Source organism: Echeneis naucrates, chromosome 16 (genome assembly GCF_900963305.1).
Source record: "Echeneis naucrates chromosome 16, fEcheNa1.1, whole genome shotgun sequence".
Taxonomy (NCBI): domain Eukaryota; kingdom Metazoa; phylum Chordata; class Actinopteri; order Carangiformes; family Echeneidae; genus Echeneis; species Echeneis naucrates.
The window spans coordinates 18,236,331-18,262,488 of NC_042526.1; the positions used below are offsets into that span (position 1 = coordinate 18,236,331).

At 41.7% G+C, this 26,158-nt stretch overlaps 1 protein-coding gene across 1 annotated transcript in view; it reads left to right on the top strand.

Moving 5' to 3' along the window:
- Positions 1–26,158, top strand: part of kcnq1.2 (potassium voltage-gated channel, KQT-like subfamily, member 1.2) — a 146,995-nt gene that overhangs the window by 95,583 nt on the left and 25,254 nt on the right. Inside the window, exons 14-15 of the mRNA XM_029522545.1 lie at positions 770–810; positions 2,122–2,183. Of these exons, the coding sequence (XP_029378405.1) occupies positions 770–810; positions 2,122–2,183 (103 nt within the window). The remainder of the gene's footprint in view (positions 1–769; positions 811–2,121; positions 2,184–26,158) is intronic.

Below are 26,158 nucleotides of genomic sequence, written 5' to 3' on the forward strand. Positions count from 1 at the left end.
CGGTCTCCCATGAAGGGTCAGTTAGGTAATAACTTATGTAAGTCTCTCACCTGGGCCTCATTACACCTTTTGCAGTAATTCAACTGAACCATGGTACAGCACTGTAAAAACCTTAAATGTAACAGTGAGTAGACAGATTTTTGTAGACTGCGTAATTACATTTATATGTAAAACGCAAAAAGAAAACAAATTTCAGATTGGAGAATCTATTATTGTAGCAATTCTGTTTTTTAGGCAATAAAACCTATTGACAGCTCTCTTTGTAAACACGATAAAAGATTTATGCCAAAACCAAACATGCAACAAAAAGATATAAAAGGATAACATCACAGTTCTGGCCACATCTGACTTTTCCAAAAACGCAGTGACCGTTCTGCATCAAATGGGGTCACCAGAATAAATGGGGGATAATTAAAGACATGTGATTGCTGTAATAAAAATCCACCCTCAATTTAAGGTGGTGAAAAGAAGAGAGGGGCTTTACGATTCATTTTGAAATGTCTCCCCTGCTTCGGTAGATTTATAGTTGACGGTTCACTTGGGCAAGTGAGAGCTTTCAATCTCTTACTGTTTATTTTCAAAGTCAAACATCTAAATATTGTATTCGTTAATTCACGCCTTTAGAACTTACTTGTAAGTTTTTTTCTGAAAGCGATGTTGATGCCTTTAAAACTGATGCAATTTCTTTAGTTTTATTGGCACTTCATTAAATTGGTTTTGGAACAACATGCTGGCCAGTGCTTTTACCTCTCTCTGTCTCTTCTCACAGGCTGGATGGCACACTGGGGAAACCAGGAATGTTTCTCCCAGGTAAATACACAGCAAACACAACAGTCTACATCTGATAGACAGACATCACTCCTCACTTTTTCTCTGTGTTTACATCTCACACACACACCAGCTGTGGCAGACTAAATAAGAGACAGAGAAAGCCCTTCATGTGTGCAGATCCCTCTGTTTGAATGTGGGTATGTTTACAAGTGCAGCTTGTTGTTTCCTATATGTTCCACATGTAGGTGTGTATAAGCAGTCATGTGTGGATGCACATATGTGGACTGGCTGCAGACTGCGTACATCTGTTTTGAATATTTTGTGAATCACTAATGTCTTAGGAATTCACCTTTGATTTATCTTCTAATTAAATAAACCAGTCATTATAATATAATATGATAAGCTCCTTTATAGCACACTATTTAACATAAATATTCATTGTTCTTGAGGAGAGCATCCACTATTATGCATTATGTGGCTCTCGTTAAAAATGTAAGTGTTAATATTTATAAGAAGTGATTTTATTAACAAAAAATTTAGTTGTAGTTTTAGGTCTGTTCTTTCTTAAGCTCTGTTAAGAAAAATTTTAATCAGCCAGTTAGAGAAGAGGCTCTCACTGAGTTACCCAATAGAAAAATACAGGTCGTGTGACTGAGCACTTTTACCTTTAAATGATTACAGAGTACACATTATAGAACTAAGACCTTCTTATTAATGAAAAAGAACACATGGAAATCTTATTTTAGAATATGGGATCTTTAATAGATTCAATAAAGTAAGTCAGTAAGTCTGAATATTAACCTTATCCCTCCAAATTATTACCTGTATCCACTGCTACTTCTTTAGTCCTTCCCATCTTAGCCCTGGTCCAGCTGTGCAGGTGCAGTAGATCTCTTGGTTGACTCTGGACACTGAAATTTAACCAGTTGATAGATTTGACAAAGGGGACAAGTTATGAATTTGAATTAAAAAAACTACTTTTAAATCCTGGAGTGCAGTAAATCTGAACAATGGAACTTTTAAGGCCACATGGTTCTTAATTCTGCACATCATAGACTTTAACCTGCCACTGTGACTGGGATTCACAAAAGCAGCAGAAAATTAATGACTGGTTTCACAAGGAATCGTGACCCTCTTGCTGTAAATTAGTATTTGTAATTACAATCTGGGTTTGACATAGAGTGCTTTTCTGCACGTGTTTTTGTGTCTTTTCAATAAGCAAAGAAAAATTCAGTAGTGTATTCTCGTCATCAAAGTCAAAGTAGCTAAATTAGAATCAAATGTTTTGATGCACTTAAAGTATGTTTGAATTCGATTTTATTCAATTTTATTCATTTTTTTATGCTGCAGGCAAAGGCGAAGATAAAGAATACCCAACTATTGGCGCACGACTGATCAGGCTGGAAGATAAGGTAGACATACTGCGACTATGCTGTGTGTGTGTGTGTTTGCATTTTGTAAGAGATAAAATGATAATGCTTGACGACGATTGGTGTTCGTGAGCAGAAGTATGTGTAAGACTGTGCAACTCCATATCTGTATATGTGTGACTGTGCCAGCTTGTGTCTGTGTTATCAGATGAATGCGTGCGGTGGAATCTTTTGATAAGACCATGTTGTGGCGAGGTTCAGTCAATCTGTGCCAGCATCAAACACACACCTCATCTCTGTGCTCCACCTTATCAGCATACAGTCAGTGTTTGTCTTTTTGTGTTTGTCTACTTTTGTACATATACATTTTTTCCCCTACTTTATATTTTTCAGGGAGGAGTACTTTTGCCCATTTTCCATTTCAGTCTCTTACTCTGTCATCCCCGATAGAGCAGGTTGGATGTTTATGTTTCCATCAGGGAATATTGGAGAAGTGGTGGTGTTGAGAGAAAAGGGGGGGCCTTTGTGCTGTGAGGCATAACGAAAAGGCAACAGCTGTGTTATGAAGCCCATGGGTATAACTAGGCGTGTCCTTTTCATAGATGAACAGGCACAACATGATGCCAGCATGATGCTGATCTGGTACCAGTGTGATGCCAAGATACACATTTCCCCCGTGGGGGCCGTTGTACCAGTGGAACTGGTGTGTGAATGTGTCTGCCTTCCTGTCCTAGTGCAAATCAGAGGTAATGAATTAAATATAAAATGTTTAAAAATGTTTAAAAAATAAATGTTTGTTTTGGTGTGTGGATACATCTGCTCGTTTGACCTGTGATTTGGGAAAGTATTTCTGCGACATGTTTTTCCAAGGAAACTGGAATTTAAAGTGGAATAGCAACCTTTACAGTCAGATTGTTCTCACGTCTTGCAGCAAATGAAAAAAATGCCTTTACAATAGAACAATGCATCCTGCAGCCATTGCTTTTCTATTCTAGTCAGCCAGCTCAGGATTTCCCCCACTTTGCCTCAACATTTACCTTCCCGCTCTTCAACATGTTCTTTAATGTTTGCATGCGTTTGCAGTTCTCGAGTCCTTTTGTTGCAGAGCAAAGAGTAATGGTCTTGAACCAATGTACACTCTGAGCCTAAAGACCTCCCTCAGTGATTGAGTTCTGGCCCATTTGCTCTGGGCTACATGTTGTGATCGTAATCTCTTGATTGGAAACATAAACCTACGCCGAGGAGTGCCTCTGTTACCTATGACTCTCTTTGTCTTTTTTTCTCTTACCCACTTCTTACCTCTCTCCACGCTGAGTTGACATGACGGCAAAATAAAGTTGAGAGGTGGGTAATTGGAAACCCCACGGATGGAGGTTATTTTTCCCTCCGAACCAATGTGGATCCAATCAGCATTCCCTCAAATCAGATCGACATTCACAAGCACCGCTGCTGGAAAAAACCCCTCAAGGTGGAGCAGAGGAGTGCCAATGGCCACCCATCCTTCATAATTACTGTTTTCAGAGCTCAGCACCCGCCGCGTTACTGCCCCTCCTCTCTGGTCGTGTGAATTTCTTGTTTTGATGGTCTTGATAGCGCAGCACACCTGTTACATGGACAAGGGGGCTTCCTCTTCCCCTCAGGCAGCAGGTGAATGAACTCATCGACCCTTGTTACTAGATACATTCTTTAGTCTTCTAGATAAAATAAGTCACCTTAATGTTTTTTGAAAGTGCTGATGAAAAAATTGTTTTCAGTTTTCTATCTTTGAAAAGTCTTACTTTGATACATAAGAAATTATTTTCACGCTTTAGACATATTACTGTGTTGTAACAATGATCCATCCAAGCATGACACACAATAGTTGAATGGGGATGTGACACAGTGACTAAAGTTTGTTGTTGCCCCTGAGTTCAGCTGCCAATTGTTTGCAACAGAATCCCTCTCTCTTGTTCGTCTCACATCGCTGCACCTATTTCATAATGTTGTGTAATTTCTAGGTTGCGTCACCTCCTGCATATTGTTCAAAATAGTAAACCTAATCACACAACCCTGGTGTCACAGTTGAATCACTTCTGAATAGGCCCTTTCTCAACAATCCTGAGGAATTATTCACCAACTCTGTGCCCTCATGCTTGTGTCTTTGGGTTCATGTGTGCTTTAGAGTGTGTTCCCATGCCTTTTTCAATGCTTGTTCTTGGTCGGCTTCCAGCTACATTTTTCTTTTTCTTTTCTTTTCCTTTCTTTTTTCTTTCTGTCTTGTTTTTTTTTAATTCTGCCATTTTCCTGTAAAACCTCAGACGTGGACCAGTCTAACGGTGCTTTGTTGGAGCCGAGTGAGTGAGATGGAATCATTTTCTTGTCCAACCATTGTCAGCACATCACTTGGAGATGAATTTATCTTTAGTGGGCTGAAGGAGGCTCAGTCATTGTCTGTGTGTGATAAATCACTGTCTGACCCTGTACAGAACACACAAAGATGCATATAAGTCGACACACACATACACTCACACACACATGAGCAGATAGTTGATTAATCACCAATGTGTCTAACCCCACACTCTCAAGATTGAATTCTCTAGGAGCGACTTGGAAACGAAGATGGATGACGCTATGTGACAGTGTGTTATCTTTCTGTCAGACGCACTCGATGAAAAATACCCAAACGACAGGCTCAAACAGTGACCAGTGTCCCTGAGCGTCAGCGTGGCCTTTCAGAGGAACTCGCTGCATGCTTAAAGATGACAACAGCCCACTGCTTGTGGTAAATCTCTCCCAGTTTTATAGGAAGGATTTTTTTTCTCATAGCAATAGTTAGGATCTTTAAACTAAAGTTAGTGCTGAAAGCAGCAGTGGTTAATAATGTAGGAGAAATTAGTTTTTTTCAAAATTGGAAAATTTTCACTAGGTTGAAAAAAAAAAAAACAGCAACAACTAATAATTCACACCAGACCTAATGCAGGTCAAATTTGTTTTTTCATTAAATCATTTAGTTATGAAGCATAATTAAACAAATGTATGAATGAATAATTCAAAGACAATTATCAAAAGCATTTTAAATATCAAGTAAGTAATATATTGAAATGACAGCAATGACACCACAATGCTTATAATTTTTTTTTACTATACACACAGATACATGAACTAGACATGTATATGTATACACATACTGCTCTTAAAGTATAAGATGTGAAAGAATATAATGAAAGATCCACGTTTTTTTTCTTCTCTAAATTCTCTAAAATGGCAAATGTTTTGCATGCAGACTAAAAGTAGTAGACAACAGTAAAATAAAAATAAAAATTAAATCATCACAGTGAGGAAAAAAAACCTTCACACCTCAGAAGTAAAGGTGTATTTATTCAGTTTTTGATCCCCATTCAATATTTATTCCTTCATTATATTTAATGTCATCAAAGCATTATGTAGTTGAGTTTTGAAATTGCATGTTAGCTGGTGGACATAAAATCATCAGCAGGGTGTGACGAAGGAAAATGTCCTCTAATCTGCCATGGGGACGTGCACAGGCACGTCTCTGCTTAGCACAACATTATATGTGTTGCTCTGAGCACTTTGCATGGACCATAGATCACACTCACTCTATAGTTAACTTCCCTCTGCTATATTAGGGCAAATATACAGTTCTGTGTGTCACGCTTATAACATGCATTAGCACCAGGCGTACGCAGAAGAATGGCATGCCCTGAACTTAATAGCATCTCAATTAGGTAAGTATGCTGTAAATTACAGCAAGGCCAAATACTGGGAATACTTGAGGCCCGAGACAGAGTGTTGTGTTTGTTAGGAGTCCATCTGTAAGGCATTTAGGGCCCCCCGTCTCTAAAAGCTGGGGTTTGAGGGGGGCAGGAGTGTGTGTGTGTGTGTGTGTGTTTAGACTGGTCCAATCCAGACCCATCTGAGGGTTTAGGAGATGAGGGGATGGTAAACACACACGTACACATATACATATTTATATATTAGACCATATACAAAAATACAAGTGGATATTCAAAGACACATAAATACACCAATGCTGTCACACTTTCAAACACACACACATGCACACTGCTGTCCATTCAGCAGTGTCCCAGCTCAGCTCTCAGCAGTGCTACAGAAAACAGGAACAGCTTCTTTATCTTTTCTGCCAGTGCAGGATGGGCTGGAGACCAAACAGCTGGGATGGGTGGGTGGGGGTTATATTTCTATATTCAGTTTTTTTTTTTTTTTAGACTTCAAAGATGCTTTTGAGTTCATCCTACATCATGTTGTCCTGTTTCATCCTATGTTCAGCTTTTGGGAGACTGGCTGTTTTTCTATGTGATCACACTTGAAATATTCGGAGGCTTTATATTTTTCTATTGTGAATATGACAAACATGCTCACCCCAACCGAACAGTTCATATTATGTAGAAAAAGAAAAATTGTTTTTGTGTTTTGTCACTTTGTGTGAGTATTGAGTTCACTGCATTAGATATTTCATAGTTTTATTCAAGGAGAACATATTTCTCTTAACTGCAGCATATTTTTGTTATTTAAATACCAAATTGTTCTTTTTTTTATTGTCGTTCATCACAGATTTAATATTATTCCATTATAAAGTCTGAAATGGTCAAATTTGTATCCAGTGAAGTCGAATCTCAGTTTTAGTGCTCATAGCCATGACAGGTCTTTCACACTGCTTGCATCAGGGACTTACCCAACTAAAACTTAGTGATCCTATTTTAAAAAAGCTGGAAATGTTGACAATCACCAACAAAAGTGGAGAGTGGTAACAAAAAAAAAACACATTTAAATGGATTATGCAGTCCGCTGTTGTTGTTGTTGTGCAGGGAGTTAGCATTGCTGGGAGATGTATATAGACCAGATACAGTGTCATTGATAGAATAATTTTCCACTTCCTCTCTCTCAAAACAAAGCCACACCCCCTTTTTTATAAGCATTAATGGCCAATTAAAATCTAATTACCAGATAAATTAATACCCGAAGATATGTTAGTGTTAAAAGTTCAATTAAAATGACAGTCACTACTTCAATTGTAATTAATTTATTTGGTGTGAACTGTTTTTTTTTTTTTTTTTGTTGTTGTTTGTTTTTGTTTTTGTTTTTTATTTTTTTTTTGTTTGGCCCATCCGATGTCCCATCTGCTAACATGGTGTATGAGCTGCAAAGCAATCAGCCACCAGGGGGCAATTGAAATGCTTAAGCTTCACTTATGGAGAGTTTGCCATGTTTTCATGGAGATGTATACAGTGACGTAGTGACGGTGAGGAAGGCTCTCAAGTCTGTGTAAAAGTAAAACTGTACTTTAAAGGTTCAGCCATAGAAACCAAACTGGCTCCAGCACCAGCCCAGACATAACAATATCAGAATCAACTTTATTGACCCTTTCGGGAAATTAGTTTTGTACATCAGTGCTACATTGCTACTTAAACATGGATAAAACACACATTCACTGCAGGCTCAGAACTACAAAGTGAACACCAAAGTTCACATTGGTGAAATTGTGGCATTGCCTTCATCCACCTTGTCCCCATTGCTGTTGCTCTATCCATTCTTTCACTTCCCTGCATCTTCCTCCACTCTTTCCCTCTGTAATTAGAGTGATGGCCATAGTCACCCGCTGTCTGTCCTCTGTCTTTCTGCTAGAAAGGATGAGCCTGATGCCATCCCACATCCCTTTGTCTAACAGTATCTGCTTCTCTGTTTCCCCTCCTTTTCCCGTACTCTCTCTTAACTCCCCTTTGCTCCTATTCCCAGCACCTCTCTGCCCTACGAGCACCCTGTCTGTTGTTGTGCTGTGTTTTGATGTATGTGTGCATTTGGCTGCAGTGTGCTCAGCGGGGAGCCGGACTGACCGGCTTGGTCTAAACAAAGAGAGGAAACTTGGCAAAGGAAGCGCATGCATGCACCCACAGACACACACACACACATAAACATGTACAAATCCTGGAACACAGAGAGAGTTTCAGTGCAGTGGCTATACCCCGAACTGCTCTGCGCTGCAGACGTGCACATACACCATCTACCTGGCCTGTGATAACGGCACAACACAGCAACCTGAAAATGTGTTTCAGTTTTCCTTTTTTGATTTAATCTAGTTCTCTGTACCCTGCAAAACCTACTTTGCAAATCCACCGGTTCGACCTGTCTCTGGATAAAACATGCGTGCAAATCTACTTGTGTAGCATTTTGCGCTTGATGTAACACAACACCGTTGGGAGAAATGTTTCTGTCCTAAAAGCAAAAATTTTCTTTCACTGTTCACTGCCACAATGACGTGTGTCAATGTCATCCACTAAATAGTGCCCCTTGGAGCTGCTGGGCTTTTATTTCACTGGGGAGACAACTCATTAGACCCTGTTTGCTCCGAACGCTCTGATTAGTGCTGAGTCAGAAATTCTTTCATCTGAAGACAGCGGGATGAGCCTGTGTAGCAGGGCCCCAGACAAACATAGGCAGGCATAGTAGTCCACACCCAAACAGGACCAGGGTTATTCTTCTGCTCACTTTGTAGAAAAGGTGACAGTGAGTTGTGAAATCCTCTCATTTCTTCTTCCGAACAGCTGTGTTTTGCTTCCTCCAAAATTCAATTTCAGCTTCTTACTGGTACATGCTGCATTATTGCCACACTTGCAGTGTTTCTGAACACAGTTTTGCTATTTTTGCTTTGCCAGTCCGGCAACCTTTCGTTGCCTTGATGCTCCATCCTGTTGCGTCATGTTGAATGTGCCATCCCCACGTTGACGCCTTCCACCAATGATGTGCTATTTTATAGTGTTGCAAACTTGATAACATGCAATGCGAGGAAAGTGCTGTGTTTGCTGGGAGGTAGATAGCACAACACGAGCAGCGTGCCATTTGTAGTGCAGCCCAGCAGTAAATTGCATTTAGGCAGCATGCTGGGGATGCAGCCTCTGGCAGCTCCCAGACGGCCTTTGGCTCTGGTTCTCCTCTCTTAGCGCCACTCTCTAATTTCAGTGCCGGGACCCTGCCTACTTCTGTGTCTTTACCGCATTCCCACAAACCAGAGACGGACAGTCTGCCTGCATGTCTGGCTGCTTGCTCTCCATCCTGCAGTTTCTCTCTTTTTCTATCTCTCTCTGCTGTTGTGTCTTTCTGTCACTGTTTTGCTCTCACTGTTTTTTGCCTACTGTCACAGCCTCTCTTTTTCTGTGGCTCTTGGTCTCTCATTCCCAGAGCGTGCCCCTTTGCCTTGTCTCTGTCTCTGTCTGGTTCTGTGCCTTCAGGATTATAGGTCTTCGGTCTCACTCACAGTATCTAAATCATGTTGTTCACTGCCACCGTCTCTCATCAGCTCTCTCTCTCTCACTCTACCTAGCCTCTCTCTTCATCTCTTGAGCACCCACTGTGGACTTTCTTGTTGGCTGTAAATACCCATGCTACATTTCTATTTTAATTGCCCAAGTTTCGCAGGGCCCTGGGATATATTTTTTGCACATATATTTTATTGTCTTGGCCAAATGCCCCCACTGCCTGTAGTTGGTCCTAACCACTAATACACTCCTACATGGACCAGTTCATTATCAACAGGGAGGTGTGAGCTTATTTAAGAAGGTTATGAAGGGGTCAATATACAGTTCATGAAACAGAGGTCTGTGTTTTATTAGGACCTGTAGTTCTACTAATACACAGTGCTAAGTAGCCCTGGTGCCACCCTACTTTTGAGTGCTATTAAATCAGTCTACTGCGGGGAACAGAAAAGCAGCTGTGCATAATGCCAAGCTGTGTAAATGACTCCAGAGACCATGAGTGTAAATGTCACTGTTGTTAAGTCAAACTAGTACCTGGGGAACATGTAATGGGCAAAGGGTGCATTTGTATAATACTGCATGCCTGCTTGTACCGTGTGTGTTTGTGGGTTTTATGCAAGTGTATGTCACTGCTCTTTACCAAACATGCACCCATAAATCTCAATTAACCTGTCAATAAAGGACATTGTAAATGAAACATTCATTCATCTTATCAAAGTCTGACTCAATCCTGTTATGATTGTAAGTGTTCCTGTAGATTGTTGAGTTTCTCATCACACTAGACCTCGCCTCCTTTTCATGTACTATTCTAACAGCAATACTTTGTGGTGAAACCAAACCTGACTACTAGTTATATACCAAGTACTACAGTAAAGGTGCTTTGTCCAATTCTTGTATTACTTGCAGACCAGTTATTGCTATTAAATGTTCACATGGTATTTTATTTGGACAAATTTTGTGTTTGGTTGCTTGTGTTGAGGTGAAACAAAACACTGCCTGCATGAACAGTTTGGCTTTTTTAAGGATGCAAATGATTTGTAAAAATGCATGAATATCTGCACCAATTTTCATGGCAAAACTAATAAAAATTGTGAACTTTTACGTTTTTACTGAAAAACAAAAACTAGACCTCATTGTGGCACTTGGAAAAAGTTGGGGGATAATGACAGTCAACGGGGCTTCAGCCTCGTGGGACAAGAATGTCTGTAACAATATGTTGGACAGTAGTTGAGATATTTCACAATGAGCCAGAATGGCGAACCGACCAGTAGTCAGTGGTCAGAGTAGCAATACAGTCCCATTATATGGGAGTAGATTAAAAATATAAAGTGCACTTATTATTGCAGCAGGATGTTGTGCTGTAGCGCCTTAGGTTCATGGAATGATTTTAACTAGCTGTTACTAATGCAGTCGTGTTTATGACCGTGTAAGGAGTTGACTGGGCCGCTTGTGGTTCAGACACTGGCCCTGTGGTACTCTGAGCCCAGACACATCCCTCGGGTAACAGTAGGGTTGGTAGAGGCCATAGTAAATCATACTGCATTTGTTTTTACACGCACACCTACGTAGTTGTCCCACTCGTTCCGTCCGCACTCCTGCCAAGACTCCTGTCATCTCCCATTTGATTTAATGGCGTCAGGTTTTTGTTAAACACTTACCAAGCTTGTCTGTATTCCATAGTGAGTCTTTTTTTCTCAATAAATGACTAATGATTTTATGGAAGTGTAATGCTGGAGATTTCTCTATACCTCTGGGCCCTGTGTTTCCCTGTAGAACAATTAAAGTGGCACACCTCTCAACTGTGTATAATTAACTTTGTAGTCCACACAGGATACAGGCCTCGCCTAGTCTCTTACGGTACAATGGATAAAATCAGGAAGCTGTTATTTGAGGCTGAATCAGTGAATGGGGACTGCATTTTTACAACACAGATGTCCCCCACCCTGTGTCTGTTGTCGACAGGCGATGTAGCTTATCCTGTCTCAAATGTTAAAACAGTGCTGATCAGCCATATCATCACTCAAATACCTGGCAAATCATGCATCACCTGAATATCATGGTGATGTGCTGTGGCCGGCATCCTCCAGCTGTAGAAAGAAAAATCTTGCCCTGTGACCACATCGGGAGGGGGATCCCAAGAATGTTTGTAACTCTGGATCTCTGGCAAAAAGCACCAGAAGCTCGAGTAAAGATGAATTTATTTCCATTTTCTTTGCTGTGGTTCAGGAGAGTTACTGCTGGCTCGGAGTGACAGCAACAAAAAAAGTGAGACAGAGTCACAGGAAAGGTCTTCTTCAAGTTTTGCTCACTATTACCACAAAGAACATGTCATGTGGGAAGAAATAACGAGTGGTTTGAGCTCTGTTCCTTGTTCTGCTTTACTTTACCTTACCTTACCTTAACTGCACATTTCATTACATCAGACATATATATGATGTTTAGTTATAAGCTACGTACCCACAGACACACACAACCTAATACATCAGTTCTCTTTCATTCCAGTGGTGCTTGAGAACAGAGACATACACAGATATCGTGGCAGACAGGCAGGCGGAGATAGAGCAGGAGAAAGACATTAGTATAGTGATCTTGATACCTTGTGTCTCCTCCAAGACGGACTGATGAGGAAGAGGGAGGCCAGGAGTGTCTGAGCTGAAGTTAGCCTGATAAGGACTGCAGATAAATACGGTTGATGTGAACCTCAGACACAGGAGAGAGCAAAACAGAGGGATGAGCTGACCTCATACACAAGGAGTTTTCAGAGAAGACCAGGAAAAAAAAGACTGGACCAAAGTCAGAGTGATATGGTGTAGATAAGATTCTTACGTGTCTTATGTCTTATGCTCACATATCCTGGACAGGTGTGTGGTCAAGGAGTGGTATCAGCTGACTGTGCAGCAGAGGAGCTGTTGGAGAAATTACCCAAGTACAGAGTTGGATGATAAAATGATCCATGTTTTCGTTTGATCTCACATATTTTCCATCAGCCAAGAAGTTCTATTCGCTTCTTAATGCACCTCTTGGGTTCATATCAAGTAGCTGACTCTAACACTTACACGCTTGTGAAGCTCAGTGGGGTTGTACACATACACAAATTAAAAACTCACACGGACACATCAAGTGCATACACGGACAGCTTGTAGTGAGAAGTGAACATCCAAAGGTCGCTGTCGGCCAAAGGGTCATTCCCACCAGTCCGCTGCTGACCAAATACCCTATGTCTTGGGGTCAAAGGTCATCCCAGCAGGCCTGGTCGTTAGAGCACAATGGAGTCCATTCTGGCTGTCTGTGCAACTGTGCGTCTTGTCTTGTCAGTTTGTCTCGGCTGACAGGAGATTGTGCGAGACTCAAGAGAGGTGAAGAGGGAAGCAACAAAAGTTTCTTCTGGAGGGAAGAGGGTGAGTAGAGCACTTGAAAGTGCCGTCCGTGTGTGTGGTTGTGCGTGTTCACAGGCCTTCAAATGTGTACATGTTTGTGTGTTCATGGCTGAATTTTGCAGGAAGGGAAGTGAGGGGTGTGTTTGTGCTTGCAGCTATTTTTGACTTTGCATTGAGAGTGAGCCTCTGTGTGTTTGGAGCTCACCGTCTTGACTCACTCAGCACCTTGATATTGGCACTGGGCCTCTGTGGAGATCTGCTGCCTCAGCTGGATCGCTCTCCTCCCTTTTCCCCTGACCATACTCCCCCTCCATCACTCACTCTGCCCCCCACCCTCTCCAGCTCCTGCTCTACTCCCACCTCTACTCCGGACCTTTCCAGCTGCCCTTGACCAGGGGAGAAGAGCTTAAATCACTCCCTTCTCTCTGTCTTTGGAAGGGTTTCCTTCCCCCCTACACACACTCGCCGAGTGCCTCCCTTTCTGATAGTGTCAAAGAGGGGGATGGGCTGTGACTGTTGACTTGGACTACTGTGGGAATGCAGGTGCCCGGTCTGTGTGTGTTTGCGTGCGTGCTTTGAAAGCCCCTCCCTAGACTCGCCGGGCCAGCTCAGTGTCTGTCGTCTGTCACACCAGCCGTTCAGACTGTGCTGTCATTGCTATGACAGCAATCCATGGCAGATGGCTGCAAAATATCAAAACAGTTTCCTCTTAACGCTCAAGCAACTAAGACTTTAGTCAGGGCTAATTAAGCTCTGGTTTATGTGTTGATTCATTAGTGCAGCACAGATTATTTTCATGAACAATCTGTTTATTACTCTTTTGATCAACTACAGAAAACATACATATGTTGGCTCATCTGTTGAACCAAAAGTTGTGTTTTTTTCTTTTCTTTTTTTTTTTCTTAATCAAATATTCATTGGTTATCCACATTTTGGTTTTATTTGATGGCAACAAGCTATTAATTAGTGATTAGTCAACCTCTTATTAATATATGCACACTCGATTCCTGATTCTGGATATCTTATTCTGAGGGATATAAATGCTTTAAATGAGTTTGAACTGAAGTGTATTTGTTTATTTTTTATGATAATATTTGGGGGAATTTTCAGCTTTAGATATGAAAGAGAAAGGAAATGAAGGGATAGGGGGAGAGATACTGACATGCAGCAAAGCTGCTAGGGTCTCAAACCAGGGACTTACCTGCTCATATTTGTATGCCGAATGTATGGGTTCAATTGGTATGCACCCAAAACACTTGGCTATCAGGTCGCCCGGTAATAACAAGTAACTCAATGCTAGTCTAGTCTAGTGCTTCCCCAATTAATTAACGGTACAAAAGAACAGAGAGCATAAACTAAATATTTTGAAAACAGAGCGTACTGTTCCTTTAAGCCAGTGTGACATGAGCTGTTTTCCAGTGGAGGTATTTGACAATGACAGCCTTGACATCAATGACAGTCTTATCTCCCCTGCCACAACAATGACAGATGGTATCTGTTGCAAGTCGTAAACCGTTGTGTCACCGTGCACAATAAGTCCCCCTTCCCCATACCACGTTCCCACTCTAACTATAAACAAAATGCGCGGTAGGCGTGGTCACACCACCACCACCACCAGGCAACTTTGTTTTGCCCAAGCTTCTTGGGAACAACCCACCCACCCCAGCTAAGGTTGTCTCTATATCTATCTCCTTTGTTTCGTCTCCTCTCATTCTTCCACCTCCTCTCTTCTCCTGGCTGTTGAGGTTAACCACCACTTGTATTACACTGCATTACAACTCATCAACAATATGCCAGGCAGAAAAACACCCCACACTTGTTGTCCTCGCTCTCCCTTTTTCTCCCTCTGACTTCCCTCTCTTTAGTTAAATCACAAAACAAGTGGGCCAAAAACAGTGAATTGCCTAGAAACCCAATATGGACTCCACCCTGGAGATTACACGGTCAGCTCAGCCAGCCTGCACTAGAATAACAGCCTGGCCTGCTCTCACTGTCCTCTGCCCAGTGTGTGTGTGTGCGTGTGCGCGCCTGCATAGGCATTTGTGAATACCTTACCTTACAGGGATGCATACATTTCAGGCGTTTTAACAATATGTACAGTACCTACACTGTTGTGTAGGTTTGTGTGCATGTGAGTCTCTCGCTCACTTAATTTTACCTCAGACTTTCAGAAATGAATCTTCTTTGTCAGCTGTTGGACAGGAATGTGTTGTAGTACATCTGTACAGAGTTTTTTGTGTTGTTGTTGACAAGTCTACCCGTCATAGTATTTCACACCTGCCAGCAACAATCATGTCACTCTGGAGAGGCAGCTGTCTTGCCTTATTTCTTCATTGTTTAAAATTTTAAATTAAAATGTGGAGCAAAATAGTAATATCACTTGTATCAAATATAAATCAAGTAAATCTGCAGTTATGGGTAATTATTCACTGGGTTATTGGCAACGTCTCGGTTGTGTAACAGTGACCTATATCCTACTTTGAACAAACGCGCATGCATGAAGTGGAGCAGGCCATTTGTGCAAGTTTAGTCAGTGAGGATTTTTGCTGCAAAAGATTAACAATGGACCAAAACATTATGACATTTCACTAGCCAAATACTGATATAGCAAATTAAAATGAAATTAATACACGCTAGGACAGTGTCCTCCTTTGACATTTTGGTTATACTCCTCTCACACAAGATTTCTATCTCACTGTGTTTGCAATGGATGTGGTCTAATTTGATAGTGACATCATAGTAAATGATTTACTAAGAGGGGAAACCTGGACACATTAGGTGGCACGTAGAGTTGCTGTGGAGTTAATAATAAGGGGATAAACTCAAAAACGGTGAAACTTCTCATCATGATCTTATCATACTGGAGACGATAACCACATTTTTTACTTTATTCTTCTTACCTCTCTTATTCTGCATTCTCGAGGACACAGCTACTGCATTAATTTGACATGAGTCTGTGATGGTTTATATAAATGGAACCACAAAGTCTATTTTATCTATAAAACAATAATTGTTGTAAAAATACATATACATAGATTTTAAACTCTTTACCATGCACTTCCTGTATCCATGATTTAATAGCATCCATAAGTGAAATTCGTAATGACCTGTAATTTGGGTGAACTCACATTTTCCGACTGTATCAGGCCTGAGCCTAAAAGGCATATGTTGATGATATATGGCAATCAATAAGTTTTTTATTTATTTAAGTTTTGCATGTGTGTTTAAAATGGAGGGGGAAGGCTATTTTGATTTGGGTTACTGAGATTATGATGCCCGTAGTTTAAAAAGCTGGATCCAATCTGAGGTCAGTCAGGCTGTGGTGATCGAGGCTTCTCTAATGCTAGGTCTGTAGGTCTGCAGCGCCTGAGTCTGGCCTACAACTGGGGCAGAGTGGCTGATTGTTTCCAGCCATGATCGAGGTAATGAGGGGGTGGTGGTCATCTTGATACACACTTACACACACACACACACACACACACACACACACACACATATACAAAGACACAAGCACGCAGAACAAGAGAGAGAGGGACTGACCCATCAGTGAATATTCATACACGCATGTGGGTGTGTTTATGTATGTGTGTGTCTGTGTGCTTTCAGCCGCAGCACACTAACTGTCTCCACAGACCACGGGGTCATTCTGTTATAGTCCCTCATTAGTGGTCACCCCTACCGGGTCACTCACACACATAGACACACACACATACACATCACGTATATACAAACACTCACCACCAGCTTTGCACATGCAGATTTACCTTTACTCGACTCCTCATCCACTTCACTGTATTGTGCTTGATGCTCACCATGTTAGGAACCTTAAAGTGAAACCATATGCATCTCAGCTCAAGCAGATCTGCTGAGTCTCTGTCAAAAGGTGGGTGAGTCATTTTTATACTCGGCGTGCAATCACACGTGTGGTTGCTGTATCGCAAGATGTAGTGCGACGGGCCTCAAGAAAAAAAGCTAATAAACACGTGCAGAAAAAAACCCTTTCTCTCACCAATGCGTACAGACAGACACACTTGACGTCACAGAAGTCTGGAAAGAGTAACATTTAAGGAAGTGAACTTCATTTGATAAAGAAATTCACATGTCAATGTGCAGAATCTCTCTTTCAGAAGACAAAATGACTAATACCAAAAGCGTTTCACAAGTCATATGGCTCCAAGTTTAGAGAAGTAGGTTTTAAAAGTTCCGAGCATCTTCACTGCTTCAGAGAACGACTGTGTTAAGGTATAAACACCGAAATACTACATGTTGACTGCACCGCTTTCCAGCACCAACGAACAGCACACTGACAGTAAAGCTGCACTCATCAGTTCCGATGAAACTATTTCTTCTGTCTTTCAGGCTACATTCTTCACTGTTTGTTCTTAAATGGTAGACCTAGAGCTATCAGTAAACCTTTATCACACTTTGTGACAATTTAAAGCACTGCCATGAAATTGGGTGTGAATGGTGGAGTAACATAGGACAGCATTTTCCCACGCTTTAGCAGTTGTGTGCTAAGATTTTCCCATAGTGCAGCCCATCTTTTCCCAGCCAAATGTTCCAAATCTGGTGTGGCAGGAAAAGCTCACTCTGCAACGCTATGGTTACGGAGGTCCATGATACACCAAGCCAACCAGCCAGCTGTCCATTTGAGTGTTGGTAGCCGACCACTGCCCGTTCGTTTGGCAGTTTGTCTTGTGTCATTGCCAGTCCTTTTTGGTGTTTACTGCCATTGGCTCTAGTACATTTTTTGTCCATTTACACAGCAGGGTTTCGATGTAGATGCCCCAACATAGAGAAGAAAGCACAACACATTATAACGGTATCGATTGGTATGCAGAGTTCAGCCTTCTGATAAGCCTTCAGTGTTATATGCCTATTTAAACTTGGGCTCCCGAATTGCATTTTGCTCTCTCACTTGTGCCCAGAGGGACACATGCCGTCAACTTACCAGCAATTTAGCCCTCCACATTTTATCATCAGCGGTTTTGTGTCTCACTACTCAGTAAAGGAAATGTAGGGACAGAGGGGGGATAAGTCTGGAATGTTTAATGGCATTTACATGTTTCTCTCCTTTGTCCCCTGAGTGATTTCACTCATTCACCACAGTTTCTTCCTGTTCTTCACATTCGTATGTTCTTTCGTTGCTCTTTTATTCCTCATAAAGCACATACTCATGTTGAAGGTCAGCTTCTCATTTGCTGCTGTGTCTTCAAGTGCAATTCCTTTATGTAGGATGTGAAGCAATGCAAAATCTTTGATCATACCACCTCATTGCCAAAACATGGAGACAGGCTCAGTGCATCAGATGCCATCAAAGATCTGGAGAGAGCCAACAATGCTTCTAATCACCTGTTTCTACAGCGCCAGTCGAACGGGTTGAACATTAACCAGCCACGCGAACGCATGATCCACAACTGCAGTCCGTGCCCCTCTGCTGTCGTGAGCTACATTTATTGCAGTATAAAATTCCGCCTCAGTGTGGGATGGTAGTGGAGGAAAGTGTATATTATCAACCTATTTTAGTGGCTCAAGTAACACATTAAACAGCCCAGGTCACTGAAACAGTTCAGCTGAAAGATATATAGTTGAACTCTAATCACAGAAAAAAGGAATTTATGGCTTTAAGTGTAACAAAGAAAAAGAAATTAACTTAACGAAAATAAAGGAACATAAAGTGAAGAGAAGAAATATACTTTTGAATCACATGGTAATGTCTACGGTCAAATGGTTTTCAGACTGGCTGCATGAGTGAGTTGGGTTTTTATTATGTTTTAACAATTGTTATTCATTGACTGGTTCTAAACCTCACAACTTGATGTTTCTCAGTCCATAAAGGCTAAACCAGCAGCCCAAAGAAAACAAGGCGGGGACAAGTCACCCCCCCACCAAAAAAAAAACAACAACAACACTCAAAAGAAACAGACACACAGACATTAAATTGGCCAGGTTTTTTTTCTTTTTTTAATTAATGATGGAAAAACTGAGAAATGATTAAAAATGTAACTAAAAGTTTAGCAGCAGTGGAACACGACAATCCTGTGGTCATGACACAGCCACCTCACCAGTCTGTCAGTGGCCAGATGAAATAAAGGACCTGAAACCATCCGAAACCAAAAAAACATGTGAACAAAATTGAATTCTAATTCAAAAATATCAAATCTAATTGGTGCGATGAGAGCAAGTGAAATACATGCCATCTGTGTGATGAGATTTAATCATATAATGTTCAACAGTTCACTTGTAATCAGCCATATCATCCAAATTATTGTATTACTAAATAACATGTACCGAACCGTGTATTTGAATAAGGCAGTTTGTGATTTGTAGCTGCATTAACAGTACGGTAGCATGTCATCTTAAATATAGTAACGTTCCGTACAAAACAGGTCTAGTTAGTCCTTCATTTAAATCTTTGCTTTTTCAATGGAAGCCAGCATTAGGTAGAACCGGGGTGTGGTTTTTAACTAAATGACTGTGGCTGCTGCCCAAAGTCTGTAGTATATATATGGGTAAATCATTGGCATGCTTCGTTGTTAGTGTCACTTCTTTGGTTTTAGGGCTGATTTGCGAGGTAAAGGGGAAGCACAGCTTTGGAAATCAGTCTCAGCTGTAAACATGGCTTGATACTGCCATTTGAAGCATCCCATTCCACTTGATCAGTTGGCCATTTGCATGGAGCCTGACCAATATTTGCTCACATTCAACAGTCCAAGTCCATATTTGCATGGTTTATGCAGTGCTTCTATAGATATACTCCTTGTGAATATTTGCATACCAACATGTATATGCTTTGCATATCAATACATAGCCTGTGTCTGCTAGAAGTTCCCATAAAGTACTAAGCAGAGCTCGCTAGCTGGTTCCATTCACTGCACTCTGAGGAGGGCCTGCCCTGTGTATGAATAGCCTGTAATTGTAGCTTGATGGAAAACACTAATGCTGCTCATAAAAAAACAGGACACTTAAGACTAGTACAATTACTCTTTCCAGAAGACAAAGCCAAGAAAACACACCACTCAGTGCGCTCTTCAAGTCATCAGGCTTCTGACCAACAAACAAGAAGATCAATCCAAACTACTGTTTGTTTTCTTGCTTCTTTAAAGCAAAATTATGCCCCGCTGAATTCAAACGAATTTAAAAAGCCAGAACAAAAGGAGGAACCATCATAACTATAAATCTGGTTGACGGAAAGACACAGTGATGGTTGCATTATTAATAGTATTGTGCTAAAATGGTTGTTTATACCCGTAAATATATCAACTCAGCTGTAAGTCATCAAGACTGTGAAGAGGCAGAAGGAGAGAGCCTGAGCCTATGGGTATTTAGTCAGACTCATGCAAAGCAATGAGCCGAGCGTGCTGAAATCACAGCAGATAAGGTTGCGCTGACAAACACTGCAGGCCATTAACTATTTGATGACCAATAAATCATTAATCTTTGGACAGGATTTCTGCAGCCTTGTTCTGACACAAGAGTCCTCCATTTGACAAATATCCAGTGTCACCACTGAATTGCATTAATCATGAGGTCATGAGAGACCCAGCAAAACTTCAAGCCCGTTTTCAGTGAACTTTAAACATCCTAAATTTGTTGAACAGTAAACTTCACCAACATCCATTAAAACTGCAGATGTTTGCAGGGAGACTTCTGGGTGAATCACATCAGGCTAAATAGACCAGATTGTGGAAAATATGCCTTATAGTTGCAAGTGCATGCGTGTGTAGCTGTATGTTCACTGTCTAGAAGTTATAATGCATGTGTGTGTCCATGCCTGCTGGGGCATGAGCACAGGTGTGTTAATTGTGTTATTCAGTCATTGTTGTCCAGTGTGCGTGTGTGTGTGTGTGTGTGTTCATATTGCAGTCATTCAGTCTTTGACCGCCCTGAGTCACAGTTCCCATGGGCCTGAATCTGCTGACTTGTCTTCCCGCCACTTTTGCTTCCCTTCTTCCTTTCACTGGCTTTGTTTTCCCACTCAGCCTTTTGTGTTGATTGATGGCAACATTATTTTTTACCCTCTTGTACTAATTATCCCTTGTCATAGTGGTAATGAGTGTGCGTCACTTTGGGCAAAGCTTTGTAGGTTTTCCCACTCTCTCTCTCTTTTTATGTTGTTTGTCCTCAAAGCAATTTGCGGGTGCAAAAACAAAGAGGAGCTTGTTAGGAGCTTACAATCAATAGATTCTAACTCTGATGACTGATTGAGAAAGAAAGAGAGGGAGAGCGTGAGAGATAACAAGAGAGCTAGAGGGAAAATTAGATCTTTGTGGTTTTCCATATCTGTATTTCTGTGCATGAATGAGTATTTGTGTCGTGTGTGTGCGTTTGTCTGTATTCCTCCTTTTATCTACAAGAGCTTGGTGTCAGTGTCTTAATTAGAATTTTATTGGCCAGTACACTTTGCATCCACAGACTTACTTGAGATCCTGGGCAGATTGAACATTGAGATGTATTGATCTGCTGATTATAATAACACCACTTACACTTGTTACATTCAACCAACTGTTCTAAACCCAAAGACAGAATTAAATTACAGCAATTAAATAGTAGAAGCAGAAAATGCTTTACAGGTAATGGGAAATTTGCATTCTTGTCTGCAAAGTGACTAAAAGTAATTAAATGAATGTATCATTATCATTATTAAATTACCTGTTGATTAATGTTTTGGCTAATAATTTGAGCAAGGTAGGTCTGAGTGTGAGTGGTTGTTGGTCTCTGTCTGTCTCTGTGTGTTGGCCCTGCGATGGACTGGTGACCTGTCCAGGATGTAGCCTACCCTCACCCAGTGTGAGCTGGGATTGGCTCCAGCCCCCCCAATGCCATGGAAATGGATGAATGGTTGAAGATGAAGGAATGAATGAAAGGTGTGAACGTTACATTAATGCTTTAAAAAAAAATAATTGAGCATTTTTGGGGCATCTAGTTGCAGGATTGCACAGCGACGATAAGTTCGGTTTTTCAGGCTGATCAGATCCAACTCATGTGGTTTACGAGGCTCCCATGAACTTTGAAATAAGGAGAAATCTAGCATATAAAACACATTGTTGTTAAAATGTGTGAGGGCCATAGATATTCGGATATATTCCTGCCTTTCTCTGTCCATAGTGACAGCTACAAGACTGCTGAACAACCTCACAGATGAACTCGAGGCACTTGTACAGTGGCCAAGCATGTGTCCTAAAGCAAGTAAGTGGGGGAAAAACATTTGGTGCTGGAGAATAGCAGTGTTATAGAAAGTCATTATTGTTGCAAAACTATTGTCAGTGGATGTCTAATCTAATTTCCACACTGCCAGTCAGGCATCAGAGGATAAACTATTGTTATTTTTGCTCTATTTTCTACATTCACCCACAACTTAAAGCCTCAGTGCTGGTTCTTTCTAGCCAGATCACATTCAAGATGTTTTGAGACTTGAAAAACTATGGCATCTGAATCTTGTCTTGATGCATCATTAATTCTTTGGTGTCAGGACTATGAACATACACACCAGTGTGGTGTGAGAATAGAGTTTGTTTTTTTTTTTACTTTTCCCATTCACCTTCTTGTTAAGTTCTCTTTGAATTTATGAAATGGTGATGGTGAGCATGTGAGAGTTCATTTTTCTGTTGACCTTCTACCCCTTCCACCATCTGAAAACACTGAATTTGTATTCTTTTGTAATGAAAAGCATTGTGGTCTATGAAATCCAATCAGGTGTATGTAAAATGGAGTGTGGAGGGTAGAGGTGGCTGCCAGTCTCCTAGTAGTGTGTTGGATTTATTTTTTTTTCTCCCTACTTCATGATTCATTCTAACTGGTGAAATGGTCTGAACCTACTCTGGATTTTCCCCCTTCTACCTTATATTAAGACTGTCCTGAGGCAGCCGATCACCACATGCACTGTTGCTTCATTCCTATCCCCTGCAGTCTTGCTCTCACAGCCCCATATCATATTTCCGCTGGCCTGTCCATCATTGGCACAAGGCCCTTGCTTAGCAGCGGAGAAAGTCCTCAGGGTCAGCTCATAATGGACCTAAATGCAGCTCATTATCCTGATAAGGCAGGGGCGGTGGACAGGCAATGGCTGCCTGACTGGCTGGATGACAGCCACGCAGCTTTGACAGGTAGACAGAGGTAGACACAGCCATGGCAGCTATCAGATGGGCCCGGCTGACAGATCCAGTTGCACCAGTCCACTGATCTGAGGCGATGGAAATGGTTGGAAACTAGACGCCATCAGGCCACACAATGATCCCTCCAGTTCTGGCCCTCTGCTGTGTGATGGAGTGCATGTGTGACTCCCCCTTCCCCTTGGGGATGTGTACCACAAAACATATGTAACTTAATAAGTCAATTTACTGTATACGGTCAGTTTGAATTCATTGTTGTTCTTTTTTTTTTAGCATATGAGCCATGCTGTATCAGTGGGTACTGACAGTGTGGCTGTGTTTGCGCTGTTAATTTGTTGCATATGTAGATTTTCTATTTTCATATATATAGATCAAGGGCAGAGCTCTGCTTAGTTTTCTCAGTGGAAATGGAGAGACTTGTATTTTCGGCCCACTCCCAATACACCCGCTACCCCTAAATTTTGTGCATTCCCATGAGGGTAGTGGTGTCCCAATTCCTTTTTCCATGTAGGTTTATTGGGCATAATGAGGGGTAGGGGCCACGAATCTAGCCCTTCAGATCGAGGGTTTTCAGATGATGACTTCCTGAGGAAGGGCCAGTGAAAATTTCCTAGAATGCTTTACGTATCATTTGCATACTGAATCAAACAACAATGGTGACCCTCAGAGAGCGAGAGGATGGCGAGAAGACAAAAAAACACAAAAAACAACAGATATCAATGGTGCATTCTTCTCCGTGTACCTCTTGGTTTATTTATCATCCCAAGCATGATGAATGCTAAAACAAAAATCCCAACCGTAGACATGTTGCTGCTGGGACTACACAGTCACTTGCATGCCTTAACGTAAACTACGCAGTGATGTAGCAAGTGGTGTCTCAATTCCTAGGGAAGATTACAAAGCCCTACCCCTTGTGGCTTCTTTTGGAGGGTGAAGGGGTAGTGGATGAGGGCTAGTGAGTGTGGCTGAACATATTGGGGCTTGTCACTAAAGGAAGAGAATCTGCATCTGCAAGATTTAATGGTTCTCTAAGAGTGAATCATAGGATAAGAACTGTGTGTTTTTACTTGATTTTTTTTGTGGTTTAGTCACAGCTGGAGGGAAGCCACTCTGTCTCATCACTATCAGTCCTTGCCATCAGGCAGAAGGGGGTGGGAGGGGACTGTCAACAGCCCCAGGCCCACGGGCATCTAAGTAGCCACAGATTTTCTTACAGCCAGATGTCAGCCATAACAAGCCCATATACTCTCACTCACAAATCAACCTCTTCATGCTTCTCTCACCCAGTATCCTCTGTGCCTTTAGGTGTGTGTGTGGGCGGATGCGTCAGGTTTCACGTTGTGCACATTGCTAGTTTGTTTCTCTGTCGTTGTGTGTGGGTGTATGAGGGAGAGCGCGTGGCACCCTGTGCTGATATGCCCGGTGGGGGCTTGTTGGGCCAAAGCTGACTTTCCATCAGTGGGTGTTTGGCAGCCCTGGCCATGGGGGATACGATGGCGAGGGTATCATGCAATCTACAAATCTGACTCTCCTCTCTTGCCTTTGGCACACACTGATGTCGTATTGGGTGACAAGGTAAGAGATAGCTGGGCATTACACACAAACACACACAAAATACACACTTCTCTGTTCACACATCCGCAGCACACACACATGCATCAAGGGGAGAACACACCAATAGAAAATGATTGCACATACCAACACTTACACACACTGATACCTGCTCATTTTACACGCTTTTATACTTTGCAGTATATACTGTATCAAGCTTTAAAAAAGGCAGTGTGAGGGGGGGCATTTTGAGGGTAAGGAGGTATTTGTCTCCCTGAAAGAGTGGCTGTTGAGTCATGGTATCATGCTGCTCTGCATATTTTACCACAATCACTCAGACCCATAATTTTGACAACGCGTTCCTTGTGAAGTCGCCATCTCCAGCGTAAATCCATGTTATCCAGGCATATTTAAGCTACCTGCACGCCTTTTTTGAACATGCTTACAGCGTACTTAAGAAGATTAGGAAATGGTTTTTCTTCTTAGATGGTGATCTTGTGGGCTTTTTGATTGTCTGCTGTGGGCTCACTCCCTTCCACACCTTCATAAGACATAAAATGCTTGATTACTGCTTCCTCTCAGACACAAAATTACAGCTGGCTGCTTTTTGGTCTCTTTGCACCAACCAACAAAGACGTGGAGTATCATATAAAATCTCATCTGTTATTTCAACTTGAATCCAGGCCAAGGAATTAAAATACAAGTACTGGTGATGTTATTTTAAATCTCCTACGTTTGTTTTTCTGATGTGGCATGGTTTTATATCAAGTCTAGCCAGGACAACTGGAGGTGATACAGCATTCTGGTGTGACCTGTGCTCTGCTTTTCACACACATGCATGCATATTTATACACAGAGCACCCACCTCTGTTTCTCATATCACTCTGAAATAGCTCCTTGTTCACCTCTGATGAGAGAGGTGGGGGAGGAAGCGAGAAATGGCAAAAAAGGACAGAGAAATGCGAGAAAGGGTGAGAGTTGACCTTTGGGTCTTGCTGAAGCGAGTTCTGTAAGTGAGGGGGCGGGTTGCTGAACTAAGTGGCCGATTCATTTCCCCAGAGACCCCCTCCCCCCCAAGCCCTCACACACACACAAACACACCCTCTTTCCCTTGTGGATGGGTCCAGTGATCCAGGTGCTGGCTTTTACAGACATTGCAGTATGGCCTGCGTTGACCCTAAAGGAGCCCAGCTGGTGTGTAAGGTCATGGCAGAATCCTCCCACTGTCTGTCGGTGTGTGTTTTTGGCTGTGAAGACCACAGGCGGAGCCTGAGGAAATATGGCCACCAGTGGGCCCTGCCTGACCCCTTGTCATTTTTTCATCTTTTGACAACAGAGGGAACCAGGAGAAAGAAGAAAATGAAGTCTGCAGAGTTCAGTGGAGTTCAGATGCTGAGACAGAAAGGTACCTTTATGATTGAGACAAACAAGGGCATAATCGAGTTAATATTTAATGTTGATGAAATGGGTTATTCTGCAATTTAATTATGGGCTATAGCCTTATTGGGTTTGAATGATTTTGAATGCACCTCATGTCATTTACTTTACCTGGCATCCTGGCAACATTTATATTTCTCATCACCCTATCTCTAAATCCACTTTTTTTTTTTTATCAACTCTGTTTAGACAAGGTTTCTGCCATTTGGCATCACACAGATGAACTTGGCACACAAATATCTCTCCCCTCTCCTTGCGTCCTCACCCTTCAT